The 14202-nt window shown below is 39.3% G+C and overlaps 1 protein-coding gene across 5 annotated transcripts in view; it reads left to right on the top strand.

The window, feature by feature from the left end:
* RUBCN (rubicon autophagy regulator) overlaps positions 1-14202 on the top strand; it is a 65634-nt gene that overhangs the window by 8066 nt on the left and 43366 nt on the right. For 4 of the 5 annotated variants that reach the window (XM_037131862.2, XM_037131860.2, XM_037131861.2 and 1 more), the window contains exon 1: positions 2692-2939. The exons of the other annotated variant lie outside the window; for it this stretch is intronic. In XM_037131862.2, the coding sequence (XP_036987757.2) occupies positions 2860-2939 (80 nt within the window). In that variant the 5' untranslated portion in view covers positions 2692-2859. Of the gene's footprint in view, positions 1-2691; positions 2940-14202 lie in introns of those variants that run through there. 5 annotated transcript variants of the gene reach the window in all.

Below are 14202 nucleotides of genomic sequence, written 5' to 3'. Positions count from 1 at the left end.
TAGCATCCTGGTGATCATGGAACAAATAGGTTGTCCCTAGGAGTGTGGCTCAGTTGGTTGGGTGTTGTCCGTGGTCGCTGGTTTAATGACTGAGTTGCAGGCCCAGTTTCCCATTTGGGTGTGGGTGAGAGGCAGCCATTATTTTTCTCTCTCACATCAATGCTTCTTTCTCTCCTTCACCTTCCCTTCCCCACTCTCTAAAAAGAATAAGTAAAATCTTTAAAAACAAAACAAGTGAGTTGATCAAGATCAAATAAACTTCTTTAGGTTTCTTGACTTTTAAAATATTAATTCCTTAAGCAGTTGCTAAGTAAGGCTATTTCATTTATTGAATCCTGATACTAGATATTTTTTGCATATTTGACTTTTTTTTCACTTGGACCCCAGATGCACAAAATTGAATTAATTGTAATCCTTGGTTCTTTACATATTTTCAATGTGTGGCCAATTTTCACTTAGTTGATTATTTTAAATAACATTATAATTAGTTATGATTTTATAACTAATTTGATATTTATTTTTCTAATTAGTTATTTTTAAAACTGTGTACCTACAAACCCACTATTCCAAACAAAAGCTAGAACAGACAATAACCCCTATGACCTCACAATTCCACTTCTAGGTATGTACCCAAGAGAAACCCTGCTTACATACAAGAGACAGGTAAAAAAAATACTCATAGCAGCACTGTTTGACAGCAAAAACGTGGAAACAACCCAAATGCCTATCAATTAAAGACAGCATGAATAAACTGGTGTAGTCAAACAATGGACTATTATTCAGCAGTCAAAAATTAATGAACTGTAGTGACACACAACAATATGAATAAATCTTGTCAATGTTATATTAAGGGGGAAAAGTAGGCCCCAAAGAATAAATACAGCTTTCTTCCCTTTATATAAAGGGTATATATAAAGTTAAAACACATGCGTTTTATTTTTTTTTAAGATTTTATTTATTTTTTTAGGGGAATGGGGGAAAGAGGGAGAGAAACATCATCAATGTGTAGTTGTCTCTCACACACCCCCAACTAGGGACCTGGCTGGCAACCCAGGCATGTGCCCTGACTGGGAATTGAACTGGCAACCTTTTGGTTTGCAGGCCAGTGCTCAATCCACTGAGCCACACCAGCCAGGGCTAAAACACATAAATTTTAAGAACAATACTTCTTAGGAGTATAGATAGATGCAAAGAAACTATATAAAGACGGAAGCAGTGGAATCATAAGAGATTCAAAATATGGCTACCTGGGGTGTGGGAAAGCAAAGGGATGGGTGGGAGGGTGGTAGACACATGGCAGGTGTAGGTTATTGTCATGTTTACTGAGTGCTTTAAAGAAAATACATGTAAACCCAGACTTGGTCATTTGAGGAAAGTCCTGTTTTCTAGGACTGTTATTACAATTTTAGTTCTGCAATTCCCAGATAAAGCTCACTAACTTTCATGTAAATACGTGTTAAGATCATTTGGGATTATACTGTATGACAAAAAATGGAAGTTCATACATTTGCAGAAACAAAGTGGTGAAATCCCAATGACTAAAATGGCTCCTTTTTAATTTTTTAAAAGATTTTATATATTTACTTGTAGAGAGAGGGGAAGAGATTGAGAAAGAAAGGGAGAAAAACATCCATGTGAGAGAAACATTGATTGGTTGCCTCTTGCCCACACCTGACAGATACCAGACCTGCAAGCCAAGCTTCACCCCTCACAGGGAATCCAACCTCCACCTTTTACTTTCCAGGATGATGCTCAACCAACCCAGGCGAACGAGTCAGGGCAAAATAGCCCCTTTCTTTAAAAGTGTAAGTCTGTTAGGAAAATATGAGAAAGTTTGAACAAAGAGTATTTTTTTGTATAAATGGAAATTGGAAATCATAATTTGCATTAAGAAACTTTCATTACACTTTTTAGTCACAAAAACGGTTATCTCAAGTTTGAAAATTCCTGAAAGTCATAAATTATTTATAATACAGTAACTATTTTTTCACGGAGTTAACCTAAATCCTTCCCTTAATAGACTAGTGCTGTGCTGCTCTCTTCCCTTTCCCTTCCATTCTTCTCCCTAATTATAAGCATCCTGAAAAACTGTTCATCCTGTCTTCCAGGAAACCTTTGTCCAAAGCTTTTTCCTCCTGTACTTTGTAATCCCAAAGTAACCCAAAGTGCTTTTCTGAGCTTGTGAGCTCTCCATTAAAATGCTTGAGGTCGGCCCTTGCTGTGTAGTTGCAGTGGTTAGAGCGTCGACCCCAAGACTCAAAGGTGTCAATTTGAGGCCCAGTCAGGGCATGTACTAGAGTCAATTCATGAATGGGTGGAAAAACAAATCAATGTTTCTCTCTCTTAAATCAAATTTAAACATTTAAAATGCTTGAAGTCCCCAAACACAGCAAGAGTTAAAAACCAGTATAAACTGAAGAGAGGTTAACCACAACTGGACTTCCTAGTCCAGACCACGACGAAGTTCGGTTCCAGGGGTGAAAAGAGACAGCCAAGCGTAAGTGTGCATGCACACCCGTAAGGACTCGAGAGGCACGCGCGAGGGGAATTTCACCCTGGTGCACTGCGCCTCAGTCCACAATCCTAGGCTAGCGCGGCCTCCGATTGGATAGAACGCTGTCTGCCGGGAAGGACCGGGCCTTTGTAGTGCTTTCTGGGAGTTGTAGTTTTTGGAGCCGGAAGTGGGGGTGGCAGGTATAGAAACTGCAGCTGAGGCAGCATTCACCACCGCTGCTGTCTGGCGGGGATCGTGTGCATTACCCTGAGCCCTGCCGCCGTGCGTCTCTCCTCTGTTCCTGGGAGGCACCGAAGAACCCTAAGGGGTGAAGCGGCCCGGACGCCTCTCTTTAGAGAGGAGGCATGTCGCAGCCCGGGATGGGGCCAGAGCGCGCGGGAACGGAGCTTGGCAACTGCGTGGAGTGCCCGCCGGAGGAGAGCAGGTGGGCTGGGAAGGGGGCCCGGGAGTCGTGGGCAGATGGGTGACCTGAAGCGCTGGGAGACTTGGGAGGGCTCGGGGAGCTTGGGGAGACGTGCCGGGTGCAGCAGACGTGAGGCGACTGCCTTGGCGATTTGTTTGGGAAGAAATTCTGAGAGGAGGGACGGGCAGGGCGTGGATAGGGTGGGGGAGGGAACAGGCTTAGGGTGAGAGAGGGTGGATAGGATATGTTAAGGCCAGGGGGAGCAAAAGTGGGTGCTGGAGAAGAGGTGAATATTGAGGGGTGCTGTAGTGAAATTTTCTAGGCCAGAGTCTATAGATAGGAGTAGGGAACAGGTTTGGTGCCCTGACTGAAACTAGCTGTGACAGCAAGCAAGTCGAGCCCAAAATTACAAAGATTCACGTAAAAATTCAAAGCAAAGGTTAAGCATTGTGAGTGGCCTAGAAAGAAGCGCAGGCAGCGATGAGTGTGAGGAAGAAGGCGAGAAAGGAGGGTCCTTGGATGAAAGTGGACGATTGTAATGGCAGTGGTGTGGGGTGGTGACTTGCCAGTGAGACTAGAAATTGTGTGCATGCCCTTTGTCAATGCTGGATCCCTGTCAGAGTGACAAGACCTCTCTGCTATGTCCTTTTCATTTTCAAACCCTTCACTCCTTCCTCACAATGCAACTAAGCAATTTCACATTCATTTATACGGAACTATTGTCATTGAGCTCATACTTTCTAGAAATTAGAGGGTTTAAGATTTTAAAATCTACTTTAAATGGTGACTTAAATAGAGGTGCTTCCCATATTTAGGGTTTGCTTCATTAATAACTCTGATCATAATGGCTTAATCAGCAGTGGTGGCAGGATAAAGTAAGTATGTGGCTTAAGGGAGTCTTGTTTGACTTTTAAAAACTTTCAGATACAGTTATGGTCTCAGGAGCAGCTGGGGTCCAAAGACTGGAGGTAGAATATTTAATTCTGAGAAAATCAATGAGATGTGCCTGGGTGAAGACCTGACTGTTTTAAAGGCTGACTCCTCTTTTATGTTCACAGCCTGTTGCCTGCTGTACAAAATTTGGGGACTGACAGGACATTGGGGTTCCCGCCTGAGATCTATGAATGATGTGTTCAGTGAAACTGAACATCTTACTTCCCTTTTCCATGGTTCAGTTTCTGCTTGTGTATATTTGGCTATCTGTTCTTCCTCCAGATGTCTGTGAATGCTTCGTGTAAGAGGTCCCATATAAGTTCTGAGCAAGGCTTAGGGTTATTTTCATTTTCCTTTACCAGTTTATGTGGGAGAGATTGGGTTGGAAATTCAATTTCAAATTTCCTCAGCATCTAGCTGGACATCTAGCTGGGTTAGTTACTTAATATATTTAACAAACATTTATTTACCTCCTGCCAGAGCTGCTTAAGAGCCTTACAGATATTACCTTATTTAATCCCCATAACAAGCGGATGAGAGAGATACTCTATTATCACCATTAAACAGATGAGAAAACTGAAACATAGGGTAAATAACTTCCGAAAGTCATACAATGAATCTCTCATGAAACTGGGATTCAAACCCAGGCAATCTGGCCCCAGAGTTTGCTCTTTTCATACCTACGCTATGCTGTCTCTCACTTTGGTAATGTGTAGTGAAAAAGAAATTTGTAAGATAGTGAACTTTGTAGCATTCTTTGCCTGTTATTCAGGCCAGTAGGATAGTTCCTTTGCAGGTATCTTTTTCCTTCTGTTACTCTGTCCATGCTTGACTATATATTTATTTATTTTTTTATTCCAATTGACATTCAGTATTATTTTGTATTAGTTTCAGGTGTACAGCATAGTGGTCAGACAGTATATAATTTACGAAGTGATCCCTTTGATAATTCTAGCACCCACCAAGCACCATACTTAGTTATTATAATATTATTGACTCTATTCCCTATGCTGTGCTTAAGTCCCCATGACTGTTTTGTAACTACCAATTTGTATTTCTTAATTCCTTCACCTTTTTCATCCAGTCACCCAATCCCCGCACAATTGGCAACCCTCAGTTTGTTCTCTATATCTGTGCATCTGTTTTTGTTTTGTTTGTTCATCGATGCCTGACTCTTAACCAGGGAACTCTAGTCGAAACTTAATTTCAGCAGTGGGATTACTCCCATAAAGCCACTCATGTTGTTGCTATAGTCTACTCTCTGATGCTTAACTCAAAATGTGTTATTTAGTGAGGCTTCATGGCATTGATGACCTCCTTAGCTCCAGATAGGCATCTGGTCAATGCATACCTTGTGCCTGCATTCACTTTTCCTAGGGTTTTTTAAGGGCCAGTTCTTTTTGGAGATTTTTCTGATGAAAGTACTAAACAATTTTAAAAAATAGATCTTCTAACATTGCTCTGTTACCCCAGACTACTTCTGTGCTTAGAACCCAGCTACATGTACACTTTTCCTGGTGCAATGATCTAAACAAAGTCAGAATTCAAGTATTAAGATACACTTTAGTGTCTCTAAACTGAGCCCACTCCACTGACAAAAACCTTTTCCTCTTCTGTTGTCTATTTCATTTAATAGAATTTTCCACTCAATCAGTCAAGCCAGAAGCCTCAGGGTAAAAAAATTTTTTTTTTTAGAAATTTGAGGGCAAGGTATCTTTTTTTTTAATCTTCACCTGAGGACGTTTTTCCCCATTGCTTTTAGAGACAGCAGAGGGAGAGAGAGAAACAATGCAAGACAGAGAAGTATCTATCAGTTGCCTCTTGTATGCTGCTCCCAGACCAGGGATCCGTGGCCAGACCTGGGATTGTAACATCCGGACTGGGGGGTCACATGGGTCCAGATTGGGGGTTGCATTTGCTGCACTCGGCCTTGGGATTAACTGGCAATCTAGGTATGTGCCCTGACCAGGAATGGAACATACAACCTTTCATTTATGGAACGATGCTCCAACCAACTGAGCCGCTTCAGCCAGGGCCAGAGTGAAATTTGATGATATTTCCCTCTTCATTTTCCATAGCCAGGCAGTCACCAGGTCTTCAGAATTCTGTTCCTGATTTTTCTTGCGAAGATTTGTTTTTTCTCCTTTTCCAAATATATTGGTTTATGTTAATGAAAAATCCAGAGAGTAGTATTTTTTCAGGAATGACCAAACATAGGTTCATGCCTACACAAGAATTTGTCCCTATCTGTGTAGTGTTTATTCTGGTATGTTGGTTCCATTCTCAGGCAGATGTTTCTGCAGCACAACCCTTAGAAAATTCAAGTTTAGCAATACCAACCTGAAAGAAGGAGAAGAGAAAAGAGGAAGAAGAAGAAGAAGAAGGAAAGAAGGAAGGAAGAAAGAAGGAAGGAAGAAAGAAGGAAGGAAGGAAGGGAGAAGGAAGGAAGGAAGAAAGAAGAAGAAAGGAGAAAGAAGGAAGGAAGGGAAAGAAAGGAAAGAAAAGAAAAAAAAAGAAAAGAAAGAATGCAGTCTCAATAGGTATAGCAAAAGCAAAAATTCTGGGCTCTTTTTAGACTGACTTGAATTATGTTCCTGTTCCAGGGTATGGAGTATGCTTCTGAGTCAGGCCTAAATTATGTGCCCATCCCTGGGTCCTGGGTAAGGTGACACTTCCTTAGAACTTTATGGGCCAGAGTAAGTGGCAGAGGTGTGATTTCCCTTTGGAAAATTAGAGTTCTGTTACCAAAAGAAAGGGTCATGAATTCTGGGCAGATATAAACAAAATATTCACAGAAGAACCTTATTATCTGTCATAGTGGATTATCTTGGTAGCCTTTTAACTAACCTCCCAATCTGAACTCAGTCTCTCAGTTCCAGATAGCCTCTACATTGCTGTTAGCTTAATTTTTCTGAAGTAAAGTTATTATAGTATTTTGCTTGGTGGTCTCTCATTAAAAATATAAAATAGTTAAAAACTCCTTCCCTGTTATTCAGTCTGTACTTCAGTCCCGATGAAGTCCCAGTTACAAAACGATGCATTCACTTGCTCTCACATCTCCTTCTTCACCATTCTCATTGTTGCCTCTATATTCCCTGTAATACCTCTTCCTTTGCCTGGAGAGCTCTTAGTCGTCCTTTAAATAATGTTCCTTCGGAAAGCATCCCTTAACTGTCTTTTTGTCTCTCTTACTGTAGCATTTCTCACTTCACAGCTTCACTTTTATGTAAATGCCCATATGTAAGTGCATTCTGAGTACCCTGAGAGGTCAGGACTCTTTCTCTTTCACCACCATAAGCCTAGCATGATGCCTAACATATAATTGGTGTTCAGTGAATATTTGTTCAAGGAATGAAAATGGTAACAACTCGGCTATGCCTCATAGTTGGGCAGGTGCCAGTGGTACTGTCGCCATTGGAAGGGCCTCTTCTTTCCCTTTCTCCTTATTCATTGACCATGCTAGGAGCTGACAGTTTATACAGCACTGGCAGCAAAGCAGGATGATTACATGACTTTTGAACAATCCATAGTGCTAGTCCAATTAATACATGAAGACCCTGCAGAAACATACTGTTGAAGTTTTGGGAGGCGAATGCTAATGTCAGAACCCAGAAAGGGGAGATGTATCAGCCGACAGCAGAATTCCTAAGATGAAGTTTTTCTCAGGATCTTCCTTTCCCACAGCTGTTTCTATTTTTTATAGCTAGTTTATTACTTCTTTCACTAGATGGATTTTTCCCTGGTTTTTTTTTTCTGCTTTGTAATTTTTTGTTAAGTTTCACAAACCTACCTTGGTGGTCACAGAACAGCTCTGTCCAACATGGTAGCCATTAGCCACATACATTTATTTAAGTTTAAATTGATTGAAATTAAATACAATTTAAAATTTCAGTTCTTTAGTCATACTATCCAGATTTCAGGTGCTTAATGGCTAAGCTGCCATATAGGACAATGCAGATATAGAACATTTCCAGCATCACAGAAAATTTACTCAACAGTGCTGTTACAGATGTAAATCTGAATTTTTCAGGAGACAACTACCGCGTACTTACATGTTTTTAGTTCTTCTGGATTGGGTCCACTTGAAGTTTAACCCACACTTCATTGGGAGGAGACAAGATTATTAAAGGAAGTCATAAATTGTAGTGACTAAATAGGGGGACTTGGCAAACTATCTCTCAGAGTTTGTTGGAGTCATGGCCTTTGCCAATGAAACTTGTAATAACTCTGCTGGATTGTAGGACTGAAGAGAGCTTTTACTAGGAAATAGTCAGTAAATCCCATAATTTCTAAAAGATCCTCAGATAGTCTGCCTATGGATGCTTTTGAGAAGGAAATAGTAAAAGTCATAATGATTCCTCTTCCACTCCCCGTCAACACCATTCATTTTTTTATTTTTCCCCTCCTCAATAGTTCTTTGAGAATTTAAAATTTTCCATGAAGTTTTTTCTATTTGTTTGTTCTCCTTTTGTTTTTTTTGCTCAACTGTCTTACTGCTTTCTGGCCATAGAATATGTTTGTACTACTTTTATTTTTGAGGATTTATTGATTTTTTGTGTGTGTATGTATGCCTTAGTGTAAGGCCAATTTTTGTGAATGTTACTTGAGTGTTTTAAAAAAGTGTTCTCAGGGCATAGCTTTCTAGATGTAATAGAACAGCTTTATCATTTATATATTTTTCAGCTCTTACCACTTTTTTACTTTTGTTTTTCGTGATCTGAGTGTTAATTCCCCCATTACCATTGTTTTCTCATTTAATTCTCCTTTTTGTTTTTTCTGCAGTTTTTGTTTTGTGTCTGTGTTTTGTTTTATATATTTTGAGGTCATGTTATTAGATACATAAAAATTAATAGAGCTACATTTTTATTATGCCCTGTTTGTCTTTTCTGGTGTTTGTTGCTTTGAATACAACTTTGATATTAATATCATAGTTTCCTCCTGCCATTTTATTTGATTGGCTTTCTTGTTGTAATTAGTTGAGTTTATTCTATTGGCATTTATTTTTATTTCATATCTGGTTTTAATTCGATCATTTAAAAATGACTTTTTTATGGGGGAGTGGGAATGGGAGTAGGTGGAGGAGGGTATAGAAGGGATAAATGGTGATGGACAGAGACTTGACTTTGGTAGTGAACACAATACACAAAGTATTACGTAGTGTGTATTGTGTTCACTACACGCTACACAATGTACACACTACACAATACTTTGGTAGTGTGTAGATGGTGTGTTGTAGAATTGTGCACCTGAAGCCTGTATAATTTTGTCAACCAGTGTCACTCCAGTAAATTCGATAAAAATGACTTTAGTAGTGTCATCTTACTGTTTTTTCCCCTCAGCAATTTTAAAGGTAGTTTTCGTTATAATGATGGCCACCTTTTACTTTAAAATAGTACCCCTGACACTGAGGTGACTGAAGCACTGTCTTTACTCTTGTGCCTTTGCTATTGAGGGGATGGTATGTGCCTCCTTTACCTTGCTTGTAAAGCATTCTGCCACCCAGACAACATAAGGTGTGACTGTAAAGTAATGAGGTTGACTTTCTTATATAACCCATGAAATCAACATTATTGTGTTGCAGTGAAACTTACATGTTTCTTGCATTCTCTCAAGTAAGCAAATTTGAACCTCTGGTATGTACAAGGTACATCCAATACTGAGGAAGTGTTTCCCAGCTTTTCCTCTTAAGTGAGAGCACCATGAACATAAACTGGGCCTTGGAGTCTGTGCTCACTAAGAAGAAATTTGACCTTAGTTTAAATGCATTTGAGATGGTCTCTAGATATGGAGCACTGTGACCCATCTTAATTATTTTGCAGACTATCTAATCCAAGATAGTTTTTGGCAGAATTTTCTCTGAAGCGGAGTAGGTAAGAAGGCTTTCTACTAAGTACCACTTCTAATTTAGTTGGATTTATTAGATTTATGTCTAGAACTTCAAAGGTAAAGGACAGAAAAGGAGAGGAATATTTCTATAGATTTCTCCACTCTGATACAATTGTTAACTTCATTTTACAAACGAGGGAACTGAAGCTGAAAGCATTTAAATGGCTTCCCCACAGATGTACAGCCAGTTTGTAGAGGCCTATGATTCAAATTTAGTTTGGCCTGACTGTGAAGCTTGTTCTCTTTCCACTGAATGACATTTTCTGTCTGCTTATTAAAAATGCAAATGAGCTCTGGTTGGTTGACTCAGTGGATTGAGCACCAGCCAGTTCAATTCCCAATCAGAGTACATGCCTGGGTTATAGGCTGGGTCTCCAGTTGGGGGCACATGAGAAGCAACCACACACTGATGTTTCTCTCCCTCTCTTCTTCTTCTCCCCTCTCTCTAAAAATAAATAAATAAAATCTTTAAAAAATACAAATGAAATGAAAAGACATGGTCCCTGTCCTTAAGGAAACAAACCACATACTGTTAAATGACAGTGTTTTTCTAAAGGATTATTAAGAGGACTAATTTATAGCAAATCAGATCATTTCGTATTTTTTGAGAGAAGGTTGAATTAGACTTGAGTCTGAACCTCTGAATAGGGCAAGAAGAGAAGCCTTCCAAGTGGAAAGGTCTGCATGAATAAAACCATGGTAGTGGTTTGAGGTTGGCATGGTTGTAATAGAGTGTTTTAGGGAGAGAGAGAGAGACAGAGAGACTGTATTTACATGAACAGTACTGAGTAGGAAAGTTAGTATTCAGATTGGGCCCACAGGATAGAGAATTTTGAACTCCATACTAGGGAGTTTGTAAACCTTCCATGGTTAGGTTTCTAACATAGAGGATTTTACCTCCTTTTGTTAAATCTACTTGTTGAAATTCAGTAAATTCGATATCATTCAAATTTAGTGTGACTGGTGAGACTTTTTTTTTTAATTACACAGCATGCCTGCAAGTACCACTGATTCTCTCCTACACATTAAGATTCTGCTGTCAGCCATTAAAGGGATGGTACTTGCCAGTGGTTAGATTCTCCTAGGCACACCATAGTGGAGAGACGATTATAATAGAGTCAAGTATGTTTTTTCCATAATAAACATATGACAGTATTTCTTTTAAAAACATCAATATTTAATGATAAGTTCTACAAATTAAATACTTTCTAATTAAAAACAGAAAATATGGAGCCAAATAAGAAGAAAATTGCTACCTCAGTGTTACCAATCATTATTTTATTTAATTATGTTTTTCTGTACTTTAAGAAGGAACCCATTACTTCTTCCAGGAAGTGCTTTCCAGCGTTAAAAGTCCCAGGTACTTGCCTGACCACAGTCTTTCAGTATAAGATGCCCTTGATACTTGAGTATTTAAAAAATCCTCATGATGGTTTACAGCTTCTTGTTTAAGAACTTTGTTTAGATTATTGATCTTTCATTAATTGGTAGCCTCGAGGAAGGCCTAAAGAACTCTTTCCTACTTCCCCTCATATAACCAAAATTAACCACTATTAACATACTATTTCTCAGTATTTATTTTAAAGATTTTATTTATTTGTTTTTAGAGAGAGGAGCAGAGAAGGAAACATTGATGTGAGTGAGAAAATTGGGTGCCTTCTTTTTTAAAAAAATTTTTATTGATTTTGCTATTTCAGCTGTCCCATTTTTTCCCTCTTTGCCCCGTCTATCCAGTACTTCCATTCCCTCCAGCAATCCGCTCCCTCCCCCTGCCCCATTCTTGTCCATGAGTCCTGCATATCAGTTTTTTGCTTCACATTTCCTATGCTATTCTTAACATTCCCTTGTCTATATTATACCTACTAATTTATGCTTCTTAATCCATGCACCTTTTCTCCCATGCTCCTCCTTTTCACTCCCAGCTGGTAACCCTCTAAGTGATCTCCACATCTATGATTCTGTTTCTGTTCTACTTGTTTGCTTGTTTTTTTTTTTAGATTAAGTTGTTGATAGTTGTGGATTTGTTGCCATTTTATTGTTCATAGTTTTGATCTTCATCTTTTTCTTTCTTTCTTTCTTTTTAATTTTATTTAGTTATTTTTCAAGTACGGTTTTTTGTCTATTTCTCCCATCCCAGCCCACACCCCCCCCCCCCCCGCCCCGTGCCGTGTTTCATCTTTTCTTAAATTTCATATAAACTGGTTGGTAATGATGAACTCTTTTAGCTTTACCTTGTCTGGGAAGTACTTTATCTGCCCTCCAATTTCTAAATGACAGCTTTGCTGGATAGAGCAATCTTGGTTGTAGGTCCTTGCTTTTCATCCCTTTGACTACTTCTTGCCAGTTCCTTCTTGTCTGCAAAGGTTTTTTGGGAAATCAGCTGACAGTCTCATGGGAACTCCTTTGTAGTTAATTCCGTTCTTTTCTCTTGCTGCTTTTAATTTTCTCTCTTTATCTTTAAACTTTGGCATTTTAATTATGATGTGTCTTGGTGTGGGCCTCTTTGGGTCCAATTTGTTTGTGACTCTCTGTACTTCATGGACTTGTGTGTGTATTTCCTTCACCAAATTAGGGAAGTTTTCTTTCATTATTTTTTCAAATAAGTTTTCAGTTTCTTGTTCTTCCTCTTCTCCTTCTGGTATCCCTATGATTTGGATGTTTTCGTGTTTGGAGATGTCCCAGAGGCTCCTTATTCTATTTTTGTTTTTTTAATTTGTTTTTCTTCTTGCTCTTCTGATTGAATGCTTTTTTCTTTCTTATGTTCCAAATCGTTGATTCGATACTCAATTTTACCCTCTCCACTGTTGGTTCCCTGTAAATTTTTCTTTATTTCACTTAATGTAACCTTCATGTCTGCCTTGGTCTTTTTTATGCTGTTGCAGTACCCAGTGAGTTCTTTGAGCATCCTAATAACCAGTGTTTTGATCTCTGCATCTGATAGGTTAGTTATCTCCATTTTGTTTAATTCTTTTTCTGGAGTTTTTTTCTGTTCTTTCAGTTGGGCCATATTTCTTTGTCTCCTCAATTTGGCAGCTTCCCTGTATTTTCTTCTCTGTATTAGGTGCTTTGACTCCCTGTCTTAGTACCATGGCCTGTTTTTAGAAGAGCAGCTCTGTGTGGAGGGAGGGCTTGGAGAGGGGACAATTCCCTGCTGGGCTTCTGGAAGTTTTCTTGGGAGGAAGCTGTTTCCCACCATTCACCCTGTTTCCAGTCTCCTTACTTTCTCCCCTGTGCCACTTGTGCCCTTCCAGCTGTTGCCCTGGTGCTGAATCCCAGAGGGGGAATAGGGATTCAGAGGGAATAAGTCTGTGTACGTCCTAAGTCTGGCTGGGCCCTTTAAGAGGAGTCTCCTGATAATCTGGCAATTTCTTCTGCTACCCCACTGGTTTTTACAACCAGAAGTTATAGGGATTTATCTTCTTGGTGCTGGAATCATGGGCTGCTGGGTTGTCTAGTTTGGGGCTGAGATCCCTTGCTCCTGAGATATCCCTCTTGATTTTTATCCACCACATGTGAATGTGGGACCCCTGTTCCACTGCCTGTCCATCTCTCTGCAAGTCTCTGCCCCCCAGCATGTTTGGATGAATGTGGTTTCCTAAATCTTTGGTTTTCAGACTTCCATACAGCTTGATTTTCTGACAGTTCTGGGTTATATTTATTTGTAGTATAGATGTAATTCTTTCTGTAGTGGTAGGAGGAGGCAAAGCATGTTTACCTATGCCTCTGTGTTGACCAGAAGTCAACTGGTTATGTTCTGTACATGCCCTAACCAGGGGCCAAACCCACAACCCAGGCATGTGCCCTGACCGGGAATTTAACTGGCAACCCCTCACTTTATGGGATGACACCCAAGCAACTGGGCCACTGACCTGGGCTATTTCTTGACATTGTTATGTTGAGATCGCAAATACAGTTTTATATTCTGCTTTTTATACTTCAACTGACTATTATTAGCTTTGGGAACTTCCTAATCAAAATTTTAATGGTTTCACAATATTCCATTATATAATGTCATATACCTCTCCTCACGTTCCAAAGATCAAATCATTACCTGACTTGAGACAACCTGATTTTCAACTCTGATCTCAGGTAGATGCCATTATCCATTTCACATAAATGACACATGTAGAGGGGATATGCCAATAAGTTGAAACTATTTCATTTTACCACTAAGAAGAACATTGGGGATTGAAGATAGGCCATTATATATTTCTTGGATTGAGTATCACTTTATAGCTGCATAATACTTATTTACTATTTATTTCACCTATTCAATGTAACACTTTAAAAAGTAACATTTGCCTATAGCTTTTCTGTTTCTTGAGTGTCACTTCTAAGAGTAATTTGGCAACCTTAAGACTGAGTTGGTATTTAGGAAAACTCTTTTTCCTTGGATATCCTCATTTGAGGATATTAAGAAATTCCTGTTCCTCTTTAAAGGAGGAATGTAGTCAAAACCCTCCCA

This window comes from Artibeus jamaicensis, unplaced genomic scaffold (assembly GCF_021234435.1).
Source record: "Artibeus jamaicensis isolate MK-2021 breed Jamaican fruit bat unplaced genomic scaffold, CSHL_Jam_final contig_793, whole genome shotgun sequence".
Classification (NCBI taxonomy): Eukaryota; Metazoa; Chordata; class Mammalia; order Chiroptera; family Phyllostomidae; genus Artibeus; species Artibeus jamaicensis.
Note: the sequence above shows the minus strand (reverse complement) of the source record. Positions and strands in the feature narration are given on the sequence as shown.